At 41.0% G+C, this 19883-nt stretch overlaps 1 protein-coding gene across 1 annotated transcript in view; it reads left to right on the forward strand.

Moving 5' to 3' along the window:
• COL4A5 (collagen type IV alpha 5 chain) overlaps positions 1-19883 on the forward strand; it is a 254829-nt gene that overhangs the window by 201863 nt on the left and 33083 nt on the right. Inside the window, exons 31-38 of the mRNA XM_077285140.1 lie at positions 6189-6356; positions 7238-7327; positions 9406-9555; positions 10956-11054; positions 11381-11470; positions 12914-13053; positions 13236-13362; positions 17967-18047. Of these exons, the coding sequence (XP_077141255.1) occupies positions 6189-6356; positions 7238-7327; positions 9406-9555; positions 10956-11054; positions 11381-11470; positions 12914-13053; positions 13236-13362; positions 17967-18047 (945 nt within the window). The remainder of the gene's footprint in view (positions 1-6188; positions 6357-7237; positions 7328-9405; positions 9556-10955; positions 11055-11380; positions 11471-12913; positions 13054-13235; positions 13363-17966; positions 18048-19883) is intronic.

The following is a 19883-nucleotide window of genomic DNA, read 5'->3' on the forward strand; positions in this document are numbered from 1 at the left end:
AGAGCAGCAGTGACGTCACCGCTGTGCTCTCACTTCTCACTGTACGGCGGCTCAGTCAGAGCAGGAAGCAGACGGCAAGGGACCTGGACACCGAAAGGCGAGTATGTACTGTTTGTTTTTTTTGGTAACCAGGGTAAACATCGGGTTACTAAGCATGGCCCTGCGCTTAGTAACCCGATGTTTACCCTGGTTACCAGTGAAGACATCGCTGGATCGGTGTCACACACACCGATTCAGCGATGTCAGCGGGGCCTCAACGACCAAAAAAAGGTCCAGGCCATTCCGACACGACCAGCGATCTCGCAGCAGGGGCCTGATCGCTGGTACGTGTCACACATAGCGAGATCGCTATGGAGGTCGCTGTTGCGTCACAAAACTTGTGACTCAGCAGCGATCTCGCTAGCGATCTCGCTATGTGAGACGGGGCCTTAAGAAAAACTACATATAAGACGTGTCCTGATGGGAGTGTTCACATATTGTCCCATTCATTGTCCCCCCTGTGGGATGTACCATTAGTACCAGTGGAGAACACTCAATAAACCGCATACAGTCCCTTGCGAAAGTATTCGGCTCCCTGGAACTTTTCAACCTTTTCCCACATATCATGCTTCAACATAAAGATACCAAATGTAAATTTTTGGTGAAGAATCAACAACAAGTAGAACACAGTTGTGAAGCTGAACGAAATTTATTGGTTATTTTAAATTTTTGTGGAAATTCAAAAACCGAAAAGTGCGGCGTGCAATATTATTCAGCCCCTTTAACTTAATACTTTGTTGCGCCACCTTTTGCTGCAATTACAGCTGCAAGTCGCTTGGGGTATGTCTCTATCAGTTTTGTACATGAAGAGACTGAAATTCTTGCCCATTCTTCCTTGGCAAACAGCTCGAGCTCAGTGAGGTTTGATGGAGATCGTTTGTGAACAGCAGTTTCAGCTCTTTCCACAGATTCTCGATTGGATTGAGGTCTGGACTTTGACTTGGCCATTCTAACACCAGGATACATTTATTTGTGAACCATTCCATTGTAGATTTTGCTTTATGTTTGGGATCATTGTCTTGTTGGAAGACAAATCTCTGTCCCAGTCTCAGGTCTTTTGCAAACTCCAACAGGTTTTATTCAAGAATTGTCCTGTATTTGGCTCCATCCATCTTCCCATCAATTTTAACCAACTTCCCTGTCCCTGCTGAAGAAAATAGGCCCAAACCATGATGCTGCCACCACCATGTTTGACAGTGGGGATGGTGTGTTCAGGGTGATGAGCTGTGTTGCCTTTATGCCAAACATATCGTATGGCATTGTTGCCAAAAAATTCGATTTTGGTTTCATCTGACCAGAGCACCTTCTTCTAAATGTTTGGTGTGTCTCCCAGGTGGCTTGTTGCAAACTTTAAACGACACTTTTTATGGATATCTTTGAGAAATGGTTTTCTTCTTGCCACTCTTCCATAAAGGCCAGATTTGTGCAGTGTATGACTGATTGTTGTCCTATGAACAGACTGTCCCACCTCAGCTATAGATCTCTGCAGTTCATCCAGAGTGATCATGGGCCTCTTGGCTGCATCTCTGATTAGTCTTCTCCTTGTTTGAGATGAAAGTTTAGAGGGACGGCCGGGTCTTGGTAGATTTGCAGTGGTATGATACTCCTTCCATTTCAATATGATCACTTGCACAGTGCTCCTTGGGATGTTTAAAGTTTTGAAAATTATTTTGTATCCAAATCCGGCTTTAAACTTCTCCACAACAGTATCGCGGACCTGTCTGTTGTGTTCCTTGGTCTTCATGATGCCCTCTGTGCTTCAAAGAGAATCCTGAGACTATCACAGAGCAGGTGCATTTATACGGAGACATAATTACACACAGGTGGATTATATTTATCATCATTAGGCATTTAGGACAACATTGGATCATTCAGAGATCCACAATGAACTTCTGGAGTGAGTTTGCTGCACTGAAAATAAAGGAGCCGAACAATATTGCACGCCCCACTTTTCAGTTTTTGAATTTCCACAAAAATTTAAAATAAACAATAAATTTCGTTCAACTTCACAATTGTGTTCCACTTGTTGTTGATTCTTCACCAACAATTTACGTTTGGTATCTTTATGTTTGAAGCATGATATGTGGGAAAAGGTTGAAAAGTTCCAGGGGGCCGAATACTTTCGCAAGGCACTGTATGTCACAGTTATTTCCAATTCCACAAAACACAGTAAATTGTGTTGTTCCACATCATCATCTACATGAGGTAGCACTACAAAACCAAAATGTCAGTAACCCCTTGTATCTAAAAAGAGCTCATAGCTTTATGCATTTACTGTAATAGTTTTCCTTCAATGACCTGCCCTGAGCACTTTAATATGGACGCCTGTCCGATATATAGACAGTAAACTGAACTGAAGCATAAAAGAAGTGTTCAGATGACGGAAGCTGCATTGTATTTCATATACCAGATCAAGATCTTACAACATATGAATATATAAATATACAACGTGGACTAGACGCCATGCATTGGTAGGTTAGGGATAAAGGGTGTTTAAAAAAGGGTGTTCTCATGAAAGCAAACAAGATCATATCACTTGTAGTTGTTTTTGCTTTCTTATTTGTAGAGGTCTGACTGCTGGAGCCCCCATGTCTGGTGGAAATGGGGATGGCAGCATGCTGTAGGGCACTGTAGCACCTTCTGGCACTGCCATCCAGGTGCGGTTCATGTGGTTCAGTTATATGGAGAGACGCTTTGCAATTTACTACTGGAAGGGAGCAGCCATGTGCTCAGAAAATGCTTTTTTTAAATGCCCTTTAACGCGAGATGGAATCTAGTCTAAGATGTCAGGCTATACTGTATGTCTTTATATACATATATGAAATACAGTGCATGCGAGATTAAGTTATCCTCATACTTATGTATGATAGAAATACACTGAAAACATTATCTTATTTTGTGCAGCAGAAATTTGGAGCGGACACAAGAATTCCATTGTAGATTGTCAAATATAACATCTAAGGCATTGGATAGAGACTTTAAGACATAATACACCTGTGGGGCAGAAAACTGATTTAGGAACACTGAGACACTAAACTATGTAAATGAGCTGGCAAGTGCCACAAGGGCGGTTAAAGCCCTGGCAAATGCTTGGGATCTTCTGGCTAAACCTTGTCGGATATCTCCTCTTGACTTTGAAGGAGAACTGCACCACTGTGAAAGGTCATAGTGTTCTGCTCAGAACTCATACACTTGTTGTGTGATCCCAGCGTAGCACGTGTGCGTACTTTCACTCTCGTGGGCATCGGGCTCACTGACGTGTTGCACATATTAGAAAGTAAGATACATGTGGTGAACCGTACAGAACAAAGTGACGCTGTACAAGGTAGGTCTGGAACAGTTGCCAGGACTAGGAAAGCCTACCGGGCAATTGGCAGCTGATTGACATAATGAAAGTTGATTTTCTTTACATTTCTAAGTCAATAGCTGACCTCATTTGTGTAATTAAACATGCCTTAAAGCCCCCTATCTGACCCTGTAGACATAAACTTTCTAACAAACTCCCTATAAAGTGATAAAACTAGAAAGGCACAGATCTATTAAATAATACACGATATGATGACTACACATACAAGCCAGAGCATATGTATATAGGGAAGACGTTGGTATTTTGTATGTTATGGAGGTTGTGCCTTTGTTTAACTTTTAATTTCCCATTCTTTAATTAACTATTAGTCTTTTTCCTAACATGTGTGTGCTTCGTTTTTTTTTTATCCTAACCTAACTTCTTCCTGACTACATTATTTGCAACTCATTTCTGCTTGATGCCTCCTGATGATCCTAAACCTGCTGACTTGTGACCAAGGTCCACCAGGTACTGTGGTTGCTCCTCCAGTCCCAGCTCATTCTATAGCTGTTCTCTAATAACCCATTTACAAGTAGAGGATTGACGTTTATCAGTCAGTGAATAAATTGGTAGGGTGCACTAATGCTGGTTTCTTGCCAACCTTAAAACTTAGATATTTAAAAAAAAAAAAAAATTGTTTTCTTTTTGTGTTTTACACAACATTATATAAGTGTTATGTGCCAAGGTAATACTGTATTCCTGGAGCCTCTGTAATAACAGAGGAACTAAAGGTGGCAATGACAGGTGTGACATCTCCATTCTTCATTTACATGAGATAATAAAGGTCACATTTATTGTGTGACATGCTATATAAAATATCATTTAGGCAGTATTTTACACATGTATTAGCACAAAGTAGAATAAAGTTATGTTCATTACTTTCATAGTTTCTTAAAGCCCACTTCACGTTTAGAAAAGTGTGGCTGCAGTTATCCTCAGTTACCATATTGCAATATCAGATAATCATCAACAAACTCCTGAGATAATGGAGATTAATTCCTAGGTACACTCAATGTAAAGCTGCATCAGCTGTCCCTAGCGAAACAAAGATGAAATACTTAAATCATCATGCATATGGCACATAGGCTGTATGCCTCTCATCAGTGCAAAACAGGAGAACTGGTTTGGCTGGGTGAGATACTTCTGACAGGGGAGTTTAAGAGGTAAATGGAGTTTCTGGTATTTGCTTCTTGTCCTCCGTCCTTAAGCTATATGGCAAGGCCCTTTAATGGGGTTGTCCACTACTTGGACAGCCCCGTCTCAATCAGCATGTCTGCATCAGTGAAATAACAACTCCTATACTCACCGCCGGTGCTGTTCCAGTGGTGTCCGCTTTTGCTCTCCCAGGCCTTGTTTGAGAACGAGACATGAAGAGAAATTGAGAGCTTTAGCTGGTCATTCACTTCCTGTTGATGTCTGATATGTCCAAAGGCGGGGAAAATGAAGCCAGCGCCGATTGGACACAGGGGTCACATTACATAACAATTTCATGCAAGCCTCGGGAGAGCGAGTTCTGACACTGCTGGGACAGCATTGGCACCGGAGGTGAGTATAAGTGATGTTTTACTGGTGCAAACATGCTGACTGAGACTGGGTTGCCGAGTAGCGGACAGCCTATTTATAGGGTCGATGTTGACTTTTAGGATAGCTACATCCAATAGGTGGCACTGGAGTTCCCATCTCCTTCCTTTCTGAAAAGGCTACTTTTATATTTAAATTACCAGGGCAGCATTACATGGCCTATAGGTGTACGCCAACTTGGCGATCTCCACATAGAGAAACTTTACCCCTTAGACTACCTATTATAGGCCTATCACCCAGCCAAACCAATTCTCCTGTCCTGCACTTATAAGGGGAAAAGATCACAAAACATGTGTCTGCAAATGGAGTTTCTGGTTTTGTTTTTTACTCTAAGTCATGTGGCATAGCCTTCTAAAGGGTAAATCCTGTCCTCTTCATCTCTGAAGAGCCTTTTTGGATATAGGCTTTATGGTACGTAGAGTCCTATAATGACTGTGGGCTGTGGGGCAATGCGGGACATATAGTATTACTTAGGGTGTGGTATTAATGGCTCTTTTCTTTCCTAGAAGCAGGGTGTCTACAGTATATGCCCCATTAGAAAATGATGATAGCTCATTGCATCGCACCTTATCAAAGCGTCTTACTCTTCTAGAGAACCACTTGCAAGCAGTTCTTGGTTTGAAAATGTGTTGGCATGGAACGGATGGACATTTTCCATCAAGGCCATTTTCCAGCAGGTTGCTCACAGCCAGGCAAGGGCCCTTATTATTGGTCGTGCTCATAGTAATGATTTTATCACTTGTTGTATTGCTTATCTTGATCTTTTTTTGCATTCACTCTTGATGAGTAGTTAGTGTTGATGGAAGTCACTAAACATCTTTTAGCTTGCTGGACCTCAATCAGAATATGATATAGTAGAAGATGGGGAAGCGAGTGAAATAGTGAGCTGAACCTTGAGGTTTTGCGTGAAGTTTGGCTTTAAGAACATTAAGCAAATATACTTATTCAGTATGTAACATTGAACATTGTTGTTTTAATTTGTGCTAATAGATATCTAAAATAGATCTAACTTGGAATACCCTAATCAGGAGTAGACCACCAGGATTCTGAATGTGTTACATATATTTTTCACTATATCCTGCCTGTTTTTCTGTTGTCATATTGACAATATTCAATTAAAATGTTAATAATTTTATATACTGTACTTGTTAACTGTGTTTTTTGCAGTAGCCTTGTTTTGCCCTCATATTTGCTGTATCTAACATATTGTGTTATAATCCAGGATTAACTGGTATACCTGGTGACAAGGGTAGTCCTGGTCCTCCAGGATTTGACACTCCTGGTCCACAAGGAGATCGTGGTAATCCTGGTTTTCCTGGAGAACGTGGATTTCCAGGTCCTCCAGGACCACCTGGGTTTCCAGGCCGTGATGGAGTACAAGGCATTAAAGGTAAGCTTATTGCATACACTTAAGAAATATTGTTCTTAGTGTTTTAAGTTAACAATTATTAATTTGCTATTATTGCAATAATTGCCCACACATCTTCATTTACATTTAAAAAAAAATAAAAAAAAACTGCATCTAGCTTCGTCAATTCTTACCTCTTACCTGTAAAGATATTTCACTGTTGAAGCAACTGTTGGTGTCAGTGGGTAGGAACATTAACCTTTCCTCTCAAACCATAGAACAGTATTTGCTTGGTCTCATGATTGTGGGAATCCCAACAACTGGACTCCATCATTGATTTATGGCAGGGGTGGGGAATCTTTTTTTCTGCCAAGGGCCATTTGGATATTTATACCGTCCTTCGGGGGCCGTACAAACTCCGCCCACAAAGTGCATCCTGACTCTGGCACTGGTCTCAGGACATAATCTTTCATTGCATGCCCTTCAGTGTTCAGTAGTGAACACTGAGTGTGTGTGCTAACAGAGCAACAAGAAATTAATGAGCTGGTAACAATCAAAATACACCTCCCTGCCCAAGTCCCTGAGAATCTGCTCGGGGGGGCCTGATAAAAGTTCATCGAGGGCCGTAAATAGCCCTGGGGCCTGAGGTTCCCCACCCCTGATCTATGGCAAAGTCCATATGAAATAGATGGTGGCAAATTGTTCAAAATCTCAAAAATCTGGTAAACAATATAGATGTGAAATTCGTGCCAAATCATGAACATACTAGACCTTTTCCAGCTCATATATTTATGACACATGTATACCCAATGGATTATCCATATTAGATCATGCAGTCCATACATTTATACATCCTACCAGCTATTTGAAAGTAAGATCATTGTCGTCGTCATCACCAATCATTTCTTTGATGTTGTTTATAGGTGGGAAAGGTGACATAGGAGTTATGGGACCACCTGGACCAGCTGGACCACCTGGTAATCCAGGCAGCCCTGGTTTTCCCGGCCCCAAAGGTAATATATACAAAACAAGATGGAAAATTCCTACTCAATGTCCCACTGGCCGATGTTAATTATCTATGTTCTCACTTGTCATGATTTATCCTTTGCGTTTTCAGTTCGTTTTCAGCAGTTTCTATCTGTGGTTTGTGATTTTTTATTATTATTAGTATTATTATTTATTTATATAGCACCATTAATTCCATGGTGCTGTACATGAGAAGGGGTTACATCAAAATACAAATATGACTTACAGTAAACAAAACTAACAATGACAGACTGGTAAAGAGGGAAGAGGACCCTGCCCTTGTGGGCTTACATTCTACAGGATTATGGGGAAGGAGACAGTAGGTTGAGGGTTGCAGTAGCTCCAATGGTGTTGAGGTGGCCGTGTGGTCTTTACAGGCTGTAAGCTTCTTTGAAGAGATGGGTTTTCAGGTTTCTTTTGAAGGATCCAAAAGTAGTGGATAACCGGATGTGCTGGGCACTGAATTCCAGAGGATGGGTGATATTCGGGAGAAGTCTTGGAGGCGATTGAGTGAGGAGCGAATAAGCATGGAGGAGAGGAGGAGGTCTTGGGAGGACCGGAGATTACGTGAGGGAAGATATTGAGAGATTAGTGTGAAAATATACGGAAGAGAAAGGTTATGGATGGCTTTGTAGGTCAGTGTTAGTAATTTAAACTGGATACGCTGGGAAATTGGGAGCCAGTGAAGGGATTTGCAAAGAGGGGAAGCAGGAGTGTAGTGAGGAGAGAGAATAATTAGTCGGGCAGCAGAGTTAAGGATGGACTGGAGGGGTGCGAGAGTGTTAGAAGGTAGGCCACAGAGGGGTATGTTGCAGTAGTCGAGGCAGGAGATGATTAGGGCATGCACGAGCATTTTGGTAGAGTGTGGGTTGAGGAAAGGACGGATTCTGGAAATATTTTTGAGCTGGAGGCGACAGGAGGTGGCGAGAGCTTGGATGTGCGGTTTGAAGGACAGGGCAGAGTCAAGGGTTACTTCGACACAGCGGATTTTGGGGACAGGGGAAAGTGATTTCATTTATTTTGATAGACAGATCAGGTAGGGAAGATATGCATGATTGAGGAAAGATAATGAGTTCAGATTTGTCCACATTGAGCTTGAGGAAGCGAGAGGAGAAGAAGGAGGATATGGCTCATAGACACTCTGGGATTCTGGAGAGCAGAGAGGTGACATCTGGGCCAGAGAGGTAGATCTGAGTGTCATCGGCATATAGGTGGTACTGGAAGCCATAGGACCTTATGAGTTGTCCCAGGCCGAGTGTATAGATTGAGAAGAGTAAGGGTCCTAGGACAGAGCCTTGGGGGACTCCAACAGAGAGGGGGCGAGGTGAAGAGGTAGTAAGGGAGTAGGAAACGCTAAATGTGCGGTTGGCAAGGTATGAGGAGATCCAAGATAGGGCAAGGTCTTTGACCTCAAAGGAAGAGAGGATCTGTAGCAGGAGGCAGTGGTCAACTGTGTCGAAGGCAGAGGACAGGTCTAGGAGGAGGAGTATAGAGAATTGTCTGTTAGCTTTGGCTGTAAGTAAGTCGTTGGTAATTTTGGTCAGGGCAGTCTCAGTGGAATGGTGGGGATGGAAGCCAGATTGTAGGTTGTCGAAGAGAGAGTTAGATGCTAAGTGAGAGGAAAGTTCAGCATGGACGTGCTGCTCAAGGAGTTTGGAAGCAAATGGGAGCAAAGATATGGGGCGATATGTGAGATTCCTCATATTTACTTGTTAGCATTAAAAGGAAGGATTTGGAGTTTTCTCAGCTAAATCCAAAATCATGGATTGATTTCATGGTTATTGTCAAGTGTTAGTATAATGACATGGGTGTATCTATGTGATGGCATCCAAACTCTTCATCTTATCAGAAGCCACCATTTATAATAGAGCGTAAACTGTTCAAACTAGAGAAGAATCATATTTTCATTATCTCTACTCAGTATAGACTCAATATATTATGTCTCCAGCGTTTCTAGGTGGTTGAACCGAGAGGAAGTTATAGGGGCGAAAGCCTTAACTTTAGTAGGTCAGTGTGTGAATTTTAGAAGTCACTCTATTTCTTTTGTTATGTAATTCTGTTATAGGCCTTGATGGATTTCCTGGTCAACCTGGTATTAATGGTGGTCCTGGAGCCAAGGGAGACCAGGGAGAACGTGGCCTTATGGGTCCACCAGGATCTGTTGTAGGAGGTGGTTTAGGAAGCAAAGGAAGTAAAGGCGAACCTGGACAAGATGGTAAGTGTTAGGCTATAGAAATGATTGAGAAGGAGGGAAATTTCTGCCTGTTTTGAGTAAAAAAAATTTATGGAGTTCGACATGAATCTTGGGGATTAATCTTATACTACTTACATATATGAAATATTGAGCATAGTATAGTGTAAAAGCTATGCAATTAGCATCAAAGTGTTCACCTTTGTTTAACTATTTATAGGGTTATTCACAAAATAGTAAATAGTTATATAGGGGACTATGCATAGGATGGTGAATAACTTAACAATCACTGGGGGTCCAAATACTATAACCCCCAGTTATCCAAAGAACGGAGCTTAGGAATCCAGGAAGCAGGCTTTGCAGGGCCGTGGTGGACTTTCTTCGTCTTTCTCATAGATGATAAGTGGAGCGGAAGTCAAGTAAACCTCAGAATGGGCCTCTGCAGTGCCTGGTTCCAGAGCCCCATTTTCACGATGCAGAGATTATCCTGAGTAAGTTATCCAGAGGATAATTTACTATAATGGGAATTTTCCTGTTCACATCTGTTTTTGTCTCTGTTGACCACATATCTTGGTAAAAGCTCCCAGTGTTGTATGGAAGATGTAATGGATGTCTAAAAAATGGCATCAGTTCCCTATAGGGAACCACCATTTAAAAAAAGTTATATTACCTGATATACATTTCTTGCTGGACTGTGGTGGGTGGCTAGAGTAGCGTATTCTATAGTACTATGTTATTTAATTTTCTTTTTTCTCAGTATATTTACATACACCAGCCAAACAAAGGCCAAAAGAACTCTTTATTTGGGGTTCCATCTGATGAATGGATACCTATAGACATGTGCTTCTTTCTCCATGGGTGGAACCTTTCTGTCCAGTTCTTTAGCATCTCCACAAATTTTTATCTATGGCCATGACCCTTAAACCACAATATAGGACACTGTGTTCACAGAGACAGGACATAAAGCAACTGGAGGACATCATGTAGAACAGAAGGGGGCATCACACCAGCGCTCCCTTCTGCTTCAGGATATGTTGTATCTGTTACATGAACTGTTGATGTCACAGAACATAGGCTTTAGGACTTGTCTGTACACACTTATTCCATCCTTGCGTTTCCTGTAAGACGCATAATTATTTTAAGTGATGTGTACAGGATATTAAGGAAATTTTGTGTTTTTTTAAATCGTCAAATTCATCCAATTATCAAAATTTAGGAAGTAAAAAAATCAAATAGAGATTAACAAACTTTTGGAGATTATTTTTACAGTGTAGATTTTGTTCACACGTTGATGCTTTACAAGAAATACTTGCAAGAAACACGCACCAAGAAATGCTTGCAAAAAAAATGCTTTGCAAGAAGCACGCACCACGGCCACAATGTGTGAACACAGCCTTATCCATTTGTTTCTGATACAACTTTAGGTGCACCTGGTTTTAATGGAGAGAAAGGCTTTAGTGGGATGCCTGGGTCTCCTGGATCACCAGGGTCAAGTGGACTTCCAGGATCTCCAGGACTGCCAGGTAAGGAGAAACATGAAATCAAAACTTTTATTTTTATCGCAAGGTCACATGAACATCAAGGTCAGCATAAAGGTAATCTATGAGGTGCAATGTGTGTGACATGTATTGGTACAGCCGACTATAATGCATCTAATGTGTGTGAAATGATAATTTTTCTTAATTTTAAGATTCAAGGAATATATATTTTTAGTCATGTTGGATAATATATGCTTGTGGAATAGATTAGATCTATATAATTTATATACTTTTTGTAAATGCATCCAAAGTTTATGCAACTGTTCTTGTGTTACAAGGTGAATATTAGACATTTTTAATGATATTTCTAGGACCTAAAGGAGATTCTGGATTTCCTGGACAGTCTGGGCTACCTGGTTCCCCTGGACCAAAAGGGAATATGGGAGAGATGGGCCTTCCAGGTATGTGTTGTGCTGTTTAGATACATTGCATATGGGTACATATATAGAGAGGTTACATATGGGTTACATACCATATATATAGAGGTTACATACCATATATATAGAGAACATATGGGTTACATACTGTATATGTATAGAGGTTATATATGGGTTACATATATTTAGAAATTTTAGAGCACTTTATGATTCCCTCTGCCAACAAGCTTATTGGATATGGAAATGTCATTCTCCAGCAGGACCTGGCACCTGTCCACACTGCCAAAAGTACCAACACCTGGTTTAAAAACAACAGTATCACTGTGCTTGATTGGTAGCAAACTCGCCTGACCTTAACCCCATAGAGAATCTATGGGGTATTTGTCAGGAGGAAGATGAGAGACAGCAGACCCAACTATGCAAACGAGCTGATGGCTGCTATAAACGCAACCTGGGCTTCCATAACACCTCAGCAGTGCCACGGGCTGATCGTCTCCATGCCACGCCGCATTGATGCAGTAATTGATGCAAAAGGAGCCCTGACCAAGTATTGAGTGCATTTACTGAACATACATTTCTGTAGGCCATTTCGGATTTTAAAATAATTTTTCAAGCTGGTGTTATAAAGTATTCTAATTTACGGAGATAATGACTTTTGGGTTTTCATTGGCTGTAAGCCATAATCATCAACATTAACAGAAATAAACACTTGAAATAGATTACCCTGTATGTAATGACTCTATATAATATGTGAGTTTCACATTTTGCATTGAAGAACTGAAATAAATTAACTTTTTGATGATATTCTAATTTTGTGAGAAGCAGCTGTGTATATATGCCAGTTGTACAGAAAACAGTTAATTATTTCTTCAGCAGGATTACATAGTGCCCATCATTATTAATGCCCAATTATGTATTATTCTTAAAAGTCCCAGTTAGAAGTCATCTTCATTATAATAATAATAATCTTTATTTTTATATAGCGCCAACATATTCCGCAGTGCTTTATAGTTTGCACACATTATCATCACTGTCCCCAATGGGGCTCACAATCTAAATTCCCTATATCAGTATGATGTCTTTGGAATGTGGGCGGAAACCGGAGAACCCGGAGGAAACCCACACAAACATGGGGAAAACATACAAACGCCTTGCAGATGTTGTCCTTGGTGGGATTTGAACCCAGGATTCCAGCTCTGCAGTGCTAACCACTGAGCCACCGTGCTGGGATTATGCAAACCCAGATGATTTGCAGACAGCGGACTAATTGTTTATTGCACCACTGTCGTTATTTTTGCCCTAGTGGGAGTGAGATGCTCCAGTGCTGGTGGAGAATTTTATACAATATGTTGGGAATTGTTATTCAAAGCAGAAATTAGGTTTATTCCCACACTATAGATATGCACATCTCCTGTCTTGTGTTCATACTTAATTTACATAATGTGTTTCTTGTCCCGTTGTTTATAGGACCAAGTGGTGAAAAGGGTACACCTGGGCAGCCTGGGCGCCCTGGGTCACCAGGACCTCCAGGATTTAGTGGTTCAAAAGGTGAAAAGGGTGAACCAGGACTTTCAGGCAGTGGGCAACCTGGCTTGCCTGGTCCAAAGGTATGAAGCCACCCAAAATATATATAATTTACTTAATGTTTCCTGGTCATTTGTGATTCATGTGAATGTAAGGTCAGCTTAGGTGTAATAATTACTTACATGTTTAAGACCTTTGTGGTCCTTACGTATAGCATGCAGGAAAATGTGATACAGCCAATCACATTAGCTTTTACTTTATCTAGGGAGAACCAGGACCAGCAGGATTTCCCGGTAACCCAGGAAGTAAAGGTGAAGCAGGAAGCCCTGGACTGCCTGGATTATCAGGAGTTCCAGGCTCTAAAGGGGATCCAGGTGCTCCAGGATTTTCAGGTACAATAAACAAAGGCTTTGAACACCTGTAAAAAATTATTTTACTAACCTTTAGTTAAAAACAATGAACTAAGTTTCAGTTTGCAATCTTCACTCCTTCATTTATTTTCCACTGATATGCTGTTTGCAGCCTGACCCAAGTTGCAGATATTTTTCCAGCGTGAGTGTCTCTCCCAGTAATGTAGACTGGATGTAAGGTCTGTGTGTTTCCAGGTTTATGTAGTGTTCCTTAGGCCAGGTTCACATTACATTTTTGGCGTCCGTTAGACGGACTACGTTACACCGCGGCATAACGCGGTGTAACGTAGTCCGTTAATGCCGCCTTTTAGTCCAATGTCGGACACATCGCTAGCGCATGCCCACAATGGGCGTGCGCTAGCGATGTGCAGTCATTGAGTGACGGACCCTCGGATGCGGGCTGCAGCGTTTCTGGGTCCGTCACTGCTAGCGCAGATAGAGCATCTGCTAGCTCTATCTGCGCTAGTGCGATGACATATTGCCACTTGCGTTAACAGCAGCCCATTAACGCATGTGTTGAACGGGCTGCTGTTAACGCAATGTGAACCTAGCCTTACACTACACTTGTTTTCATTTATCAACATAGCTCCAGGAATGAATTGATTTCTCCATGTGCTTTCCTCCTTGTCTATTGCCTTATCTCTGTACCCTCTAAGATACTCTTTCCTCTCTCCACTTTAGATCTGTGTACAAACTTTCTTCCTCTCTGCTGCTATCTTTAAGGCCTGTTTCACACGTCCTGATATTTCCGGTACCATAAAAAACTGTACCGGAGACATCAGTGTCCGTGTGTCTGTGTGTGTAATATTTGTGGCATACGTTTGGCACCCGTGTGCCGCATCAGTACTAGGCGTACAGGAGCCAGGGAGCCGCGGTACTGTTAGCACTGTTCTCTGGCGCCAGGTGCTAAAGACCGCTCTCATCATTTTCCCCTTTTCTGCCAGCGATCAGCATGAACAGGGGAGAACGTTGAGCGTTGTATTCAACTGATAACAGTGAGAGCAGGCTGCTGCTGATGGGACTACTACTCCCATCAGCCTACACCTGCTGTCACTAATAACAGTGAGAGCAGGTGGCGGCTTATGGGAGTATTCATCAGCCGCTACCTGAGCTATAAATAAATGAAGAAAATGGCATGGGTTCCCCTGTATTTTTGATAACTAGTCAGACAAAACTGACAGCTGGGGACTGCAACCCTCACCTGTCAGCCTTAGCAAAGCTGGTTATCAAGAATAGAGGGGTCCCCATTCGTTTTTTTTACTTATTTAAATAAATAATTTAAAAAACCTGGCTAGCAGCAGCTCATTCATCAGTGGTTCTCAGTCTGGGCGGTTGCATCTTGACACCGTTCAGGTTGAAAACTATTAATCTCCATACATGGATTATGGTATCTAACATTGACATTTAAAACAGGCAGGGGGATGTTTCCTTGCAATGCCGATTGGCGTGCCTGGGGGGGCACAAATGGGTTGCCATTACAGCCGTGAGTCTGCTGATGACCCCCGTGCTTGTCATTATGATCCTCTTGTGAAAGTCAGCATTTAGCTCAGAAGTGTCAAACTGCATTCCTCGAGGGCCGCCAACAGGTCATGTTTCTTTATCGCTTCATTGGGGGACACAGGACAACCATGGGTGTATGCTGCTGCTGCTAGTTCCACAAGGTGCTGGAATCATTCTGTGCAGGTGATTAAATTATCACCTGTGCAATACAAGGAAATCCTGAAAACATGACCTGTTGGCGGCCCTCGAGGAATGCAGTTTGACACCTCTGATTTAGCTGGCATTCATAGGAGATCATGATTTTAGCAATACATAGCAGTACTGACGCACTGCTGTGTATTGCACAAGCGACCAGAAAATCGTAGCTGCAAGTCCCCTAACTATTACGGTGAATACAGTAAAAAGTTTTTAAAAGATTTTAAAAATGTGAAAAAAAACAGCAAAAGTTAAACATCACCCACCTTTTGCACCATTCAAAAGAAGAAAAAATACACATATTTGGTATAGTTGCATTCGGTAAAGTTTATCTATCAAAATACAAAGCAAATTAATCCGATCGGTAAACGGCGTAACGAGAAAAAAAAAATTAAACTCCAGAATTCCTCTTTTTTTTGGCTGTGGCAACGTTGCAATAAAATGCAATACGAGGCGATCAAAACATTGTATCTACCCCAAAATGGTATCAGTAAACACATCAGCTCAGGGCACAAAAAATAAGCTGTCACACAACCCCATATCCCGAAAAATGAAAATGTGGCGGGACTCAGAAAATAGCGAAAAACAATTATTATTATTTTTTTAACAGATTTTTATTTTTTTTTCATGCATATTTGGGTTTGGTATCAGTGTACTTGCACTGGGAATCAATGTTGGGTCAGTTTTACCATATTGTGAACATGGTAAATACAAAAACAAGCAATTATGGAATTGCACTATTTTTGGCAATTTCAACGCACTTGAATTTTTTTCCCCGCTTTCAGGTACATCAGAGGATAAAATGAATAAAGTAATTCAAAAGTACAATTTGTCCCGCAAACAACAAGCCCTTGTACGGCTAAGTGGACGGGAAAATTAAAAAGTTATGGCTCTTGGAAGAAGGGAGGGAAAAAACGAAAAAAAAAAATGACAATGGGGTGAAGGGGTGAAATGCACTTATTTTGGGCTAAACATTTTGGTAATTGAGTTTCATTAACACATTTTCACTGGTTGGCTTTTACAGGCTTATTGTGTCCTTGTACATTCAACTTTGATGTGGTCTGTTGTCATAAATGAGCTGAGAGGAGCTCAGAAAAGGACGGATAAGAGTTACAAGCTCCCTGTCAGACCATCATAGCAGAGCTGACCGACAGATTCTCAGCTCATTCTTCATCCAGCAGTCGACAGTAACCCAGAAGCTATAGAAAGCAAATGGTGCAACATTTTTAATGAGACCCAATTCCAAAATTTTATTTTTAGCCCCATTAACATGCATTTTAGTAAAAAAAAAAATGTACCCCAAGTTGGACAGTCCCTTTAACTTCGCATTTAGGACGCAATTAGGCTATAAAGAAAAAAATCTGTATGACAGTCTACATACCTTGTTACATCTTGGGCACCTCGCGATATTTTGTTTTTGCACTTTTCCTTTTTTATTCTCGTCCTCTTCCAAGAGCCATAACTTTTTTAGATTTTTTTTCACCATAGTCATGTGAGGGTTTTTTTTTGTGGGAAAACTTGAAGTTTTAAGTGACATCATCTATTTTACCATTCAAAGTACTGAGAAATGTGAAAAAAATTGTTTTTTGGGTTTTGCTGTCACGCTGTTCATTGTGGGGTAAAAATGGTTTATAATAGCTCGCTCTGGTTGCTGCTGTTATATCAGATATATATATTATATGCTAGATAAGGTGCTCAGCTTCTGAGCGCACTCCATCCGCGCCTGGCCTTACTGCTGATTGTGACACAGTTACAGGGTGGACAAAGCACCATCATACCCCTAAGGAGATTTAGGCTTAGTTCTTATGGGGTCATTAAAAAAATGGATTTTTATCCATGTGGAGGTTCTGTAGATCAATTTTTTATGTCCATACGTCTTACATATGTCTGTTTTGACATCCTCATAACTTATGTTTTCCACATTCACAATCAAAAAAACAATAAAAGTTTTCTATGTTAACTTTGCATTATAACCCATCAAAAACTGATAGTATACGGATGGTGCTTTTATTGTATTGTTGTTTTTAATGCACCCATTGAATTCAATGACTGAGTCTCATCAAAAAAACAAATAAGATTAATACATGCCGCTATTATTTTTTCACAACGTCGATCCATCCTTATAGATAAATGTTAATGTGGAACTAGTTTGTTGCTCTGTTTCTTTACATGGACGACACATGGACTGAAAAACTCTCGTCTATTTGTATCCTTATTATACAGACTATACCGTAAACTGTCCCAGATTAAGTCTTCTCTGCTTTGTTTCCAGGCCAGCTAATTTCATCACATTTATGGCATTTTGACATCAAATTCATAATTTTACACATAATATTAAACATTCCTGTCTGTCTATCTGCCTATCTGTAAACCTAAACTTCATCATTACTTTACAATCATCATATGAATATTAATAATGTGTTCCTCCAGTGATTCACTTACAAACTTCAGAGCATAAATACAGGTTTCCAATTTATCAATAAAAATGCTGAATGGTGACTTGTAGCTTTAGTTGCCTACAGGCTGAATACTGCATTCAGTTCACTTAGGGATGAAAAATTAAATTACTGCAGTCTTTTAATTCCTTCCTACTAATGTCAGCTGCAGTATCCAATATATGGATAGAGGGTAGTAGATATGGCTAAAATGGCTTCACAAACTTAAATTCCCATATATTGTATTACGAGTTGTTTTCAAGTCTGTAGAGAGCAGTTATTAGTTAATATGGTCCTGTGCTTACAGCAGCCTCAGCACTGATTTCAGCACTGTGTAGGAGTGTACTAATGAGAGAGGAGAGGGAAGGAGTGGCAAGTAAATGAGATTGTTGTTCATAGAAAAAGCAGTTAAAAAACATTAAGTCGTTGTGTCTTTTGCTATCCTTGTTATTTTAGGTGCTCCAGGTCTACCAGGATCTAAAGGACTTGACGGACCTCCAGGAAACCCTGGTGCCCCAGGCTCTCCCGGACCAAGGGGTAAAATATTCTTAAACTTTGGATAAACCATTGTGGCAAATTATGTGTTCATAGCACTTCACTTTAGTAGATACAGAGGTTATTCTGGTAGCTGATATTCAAGATTTATGAAAATTATGCACTCACTATTGAGGAAAACAAGCAAATCAGTAAAAGAATTTGATATATGAACTATTCCTTTATGATATTTAAGATGCAATATCCAATAATACGATCTGAGAAAGATCATTGTTGGCGTGGAAGAAACTTTTACAAAAGAAAGTACAACATGTCTTTTACTAAAATGTTGGTTATAATTAGAGATGAGAGCTTAGATTTGCATTGCCCTGGTCCGCCATCCAGTCTGGTCCTCCATGAAAGCCAATCGTCACCAGGCAGCCTCTTCTTCTCTGCCAATTAATCACTAGGCCTCACGAGACGTCATGATGTGCGTCACACTATAACATTGCGGGGCCCATTAAGACTTAGTCAAGCACAGAATGATGGCCCAAAGATGCAGGGCACAGAAGTTAAGACCGACTGTCACGTAAGAATGGACTGGACGTCAGACCAGGGCAGCAGCACTTATAGAATTGATCATCTTTAGTTATATACTAGGGTTTGTACTAGTTGTCTAAAATTGTCAGGACTGTATGTCCATTTATTTATATTGATATTTAGGGTACTATATGTAGGTATTGTAATGGAGCAGTAACACACATACATAGTGAAAAGGCAGTGACCCACAAAGTTCAAACACAAAAGTCTATTTAATGTGTTGCTTCACACATAAAGGTGCATAGCGTTTTACAGTACACGACATCAAAGATAAATACACACAGTTGCATTTCGTCTCAGTGCCCGTTTCATAGCACTACACATCATACGGCTTTAGATTGCAGTCCCTAAACAGGCCGCACCTCTCCTTGTCCAACATCCGTGGGGCGACCGCATGCCATATTACAGTCTCCAAACGCAGTCTCATATGTTGCAGACACTACACACGCCAGTCTTCCTCTGGCTAGTTCCCGTGGGTGTCCTGCTCCGCTGACCTGTGCTGCTTCACACACACAGCTACCACTCTGGAGGCCTCTGCTCTGCACACCAGCACACACCAGACTGACACTGACGTTGCACCTGACACCCCCATACCCCACTGCAGGGTTTTTAACAAAACAAACCTGTGTCTTTAAGCCACATGGAAAACCGGGACCGGAAATCCGTGACTGCCATGCACACCTATGGACTTCATCTGTCTGTATGCACAACCTGGGGAGAACACACAGCGACCCCTACCTGTGACACTAGTCACTGCCTCACAGTATCTATCTTAAATCTCAAGCAGTTTAGGCAGCACTCCAATAGATGAGATGCAAAAAACAGAGGTTTATTAGCTCATGTGCATAGTGGCAACGGTTAGGCTTCTTGAACCTTTCATTGTCACTATGCACATGGGAGAATTAGCCTCCATTTTTTGCATCTGATCTATTGGTTTGCTGCCTAAATTGCTTGATTTGTCTACTGTATGAGCTTTTGGGTCAACTGATGGGTGTGCGCCACCTGCTATTCTTGGATTAGTGCTTCCTTTTCTTTTTCACATATATACAACGTTCTATATTTATTTATTTTTTCATTACAGTGTTCCATCATTTAGTCAGTTCCTTTATGATGTAACATTGATGAAGCTGTTATGTGAATGCTATATCTATGAACAGCTTACTTCTTAAAGCAGAAGATTATCAGTAGAGGACTAGTAAACTGGCTGCCATGTAGTCCTCCATATTCTTGAGTTCTTTATAACCCCACCCCACCACTGATTGGCAGTTTTTCTGCCTATGCATAGTGTACACAGAAAGC

The sequence above is a fragment of the Ranitomeya variabilis genome, chromosome 2 (assembly GCF_051348905.1).
Source record: "Ranitomeya variabilis isolate aRanVar5 chromosome 2, aRanVar5.hap1, whole genome shotgun sequence".
NCBI classification, from domain to species: domain Eukaryota; kingdom Metazoa; phylum Chordata; class Amphibia; order Anura; family Dendrobatidae; genus Ranitomeya; species Ranitomeya variabilis.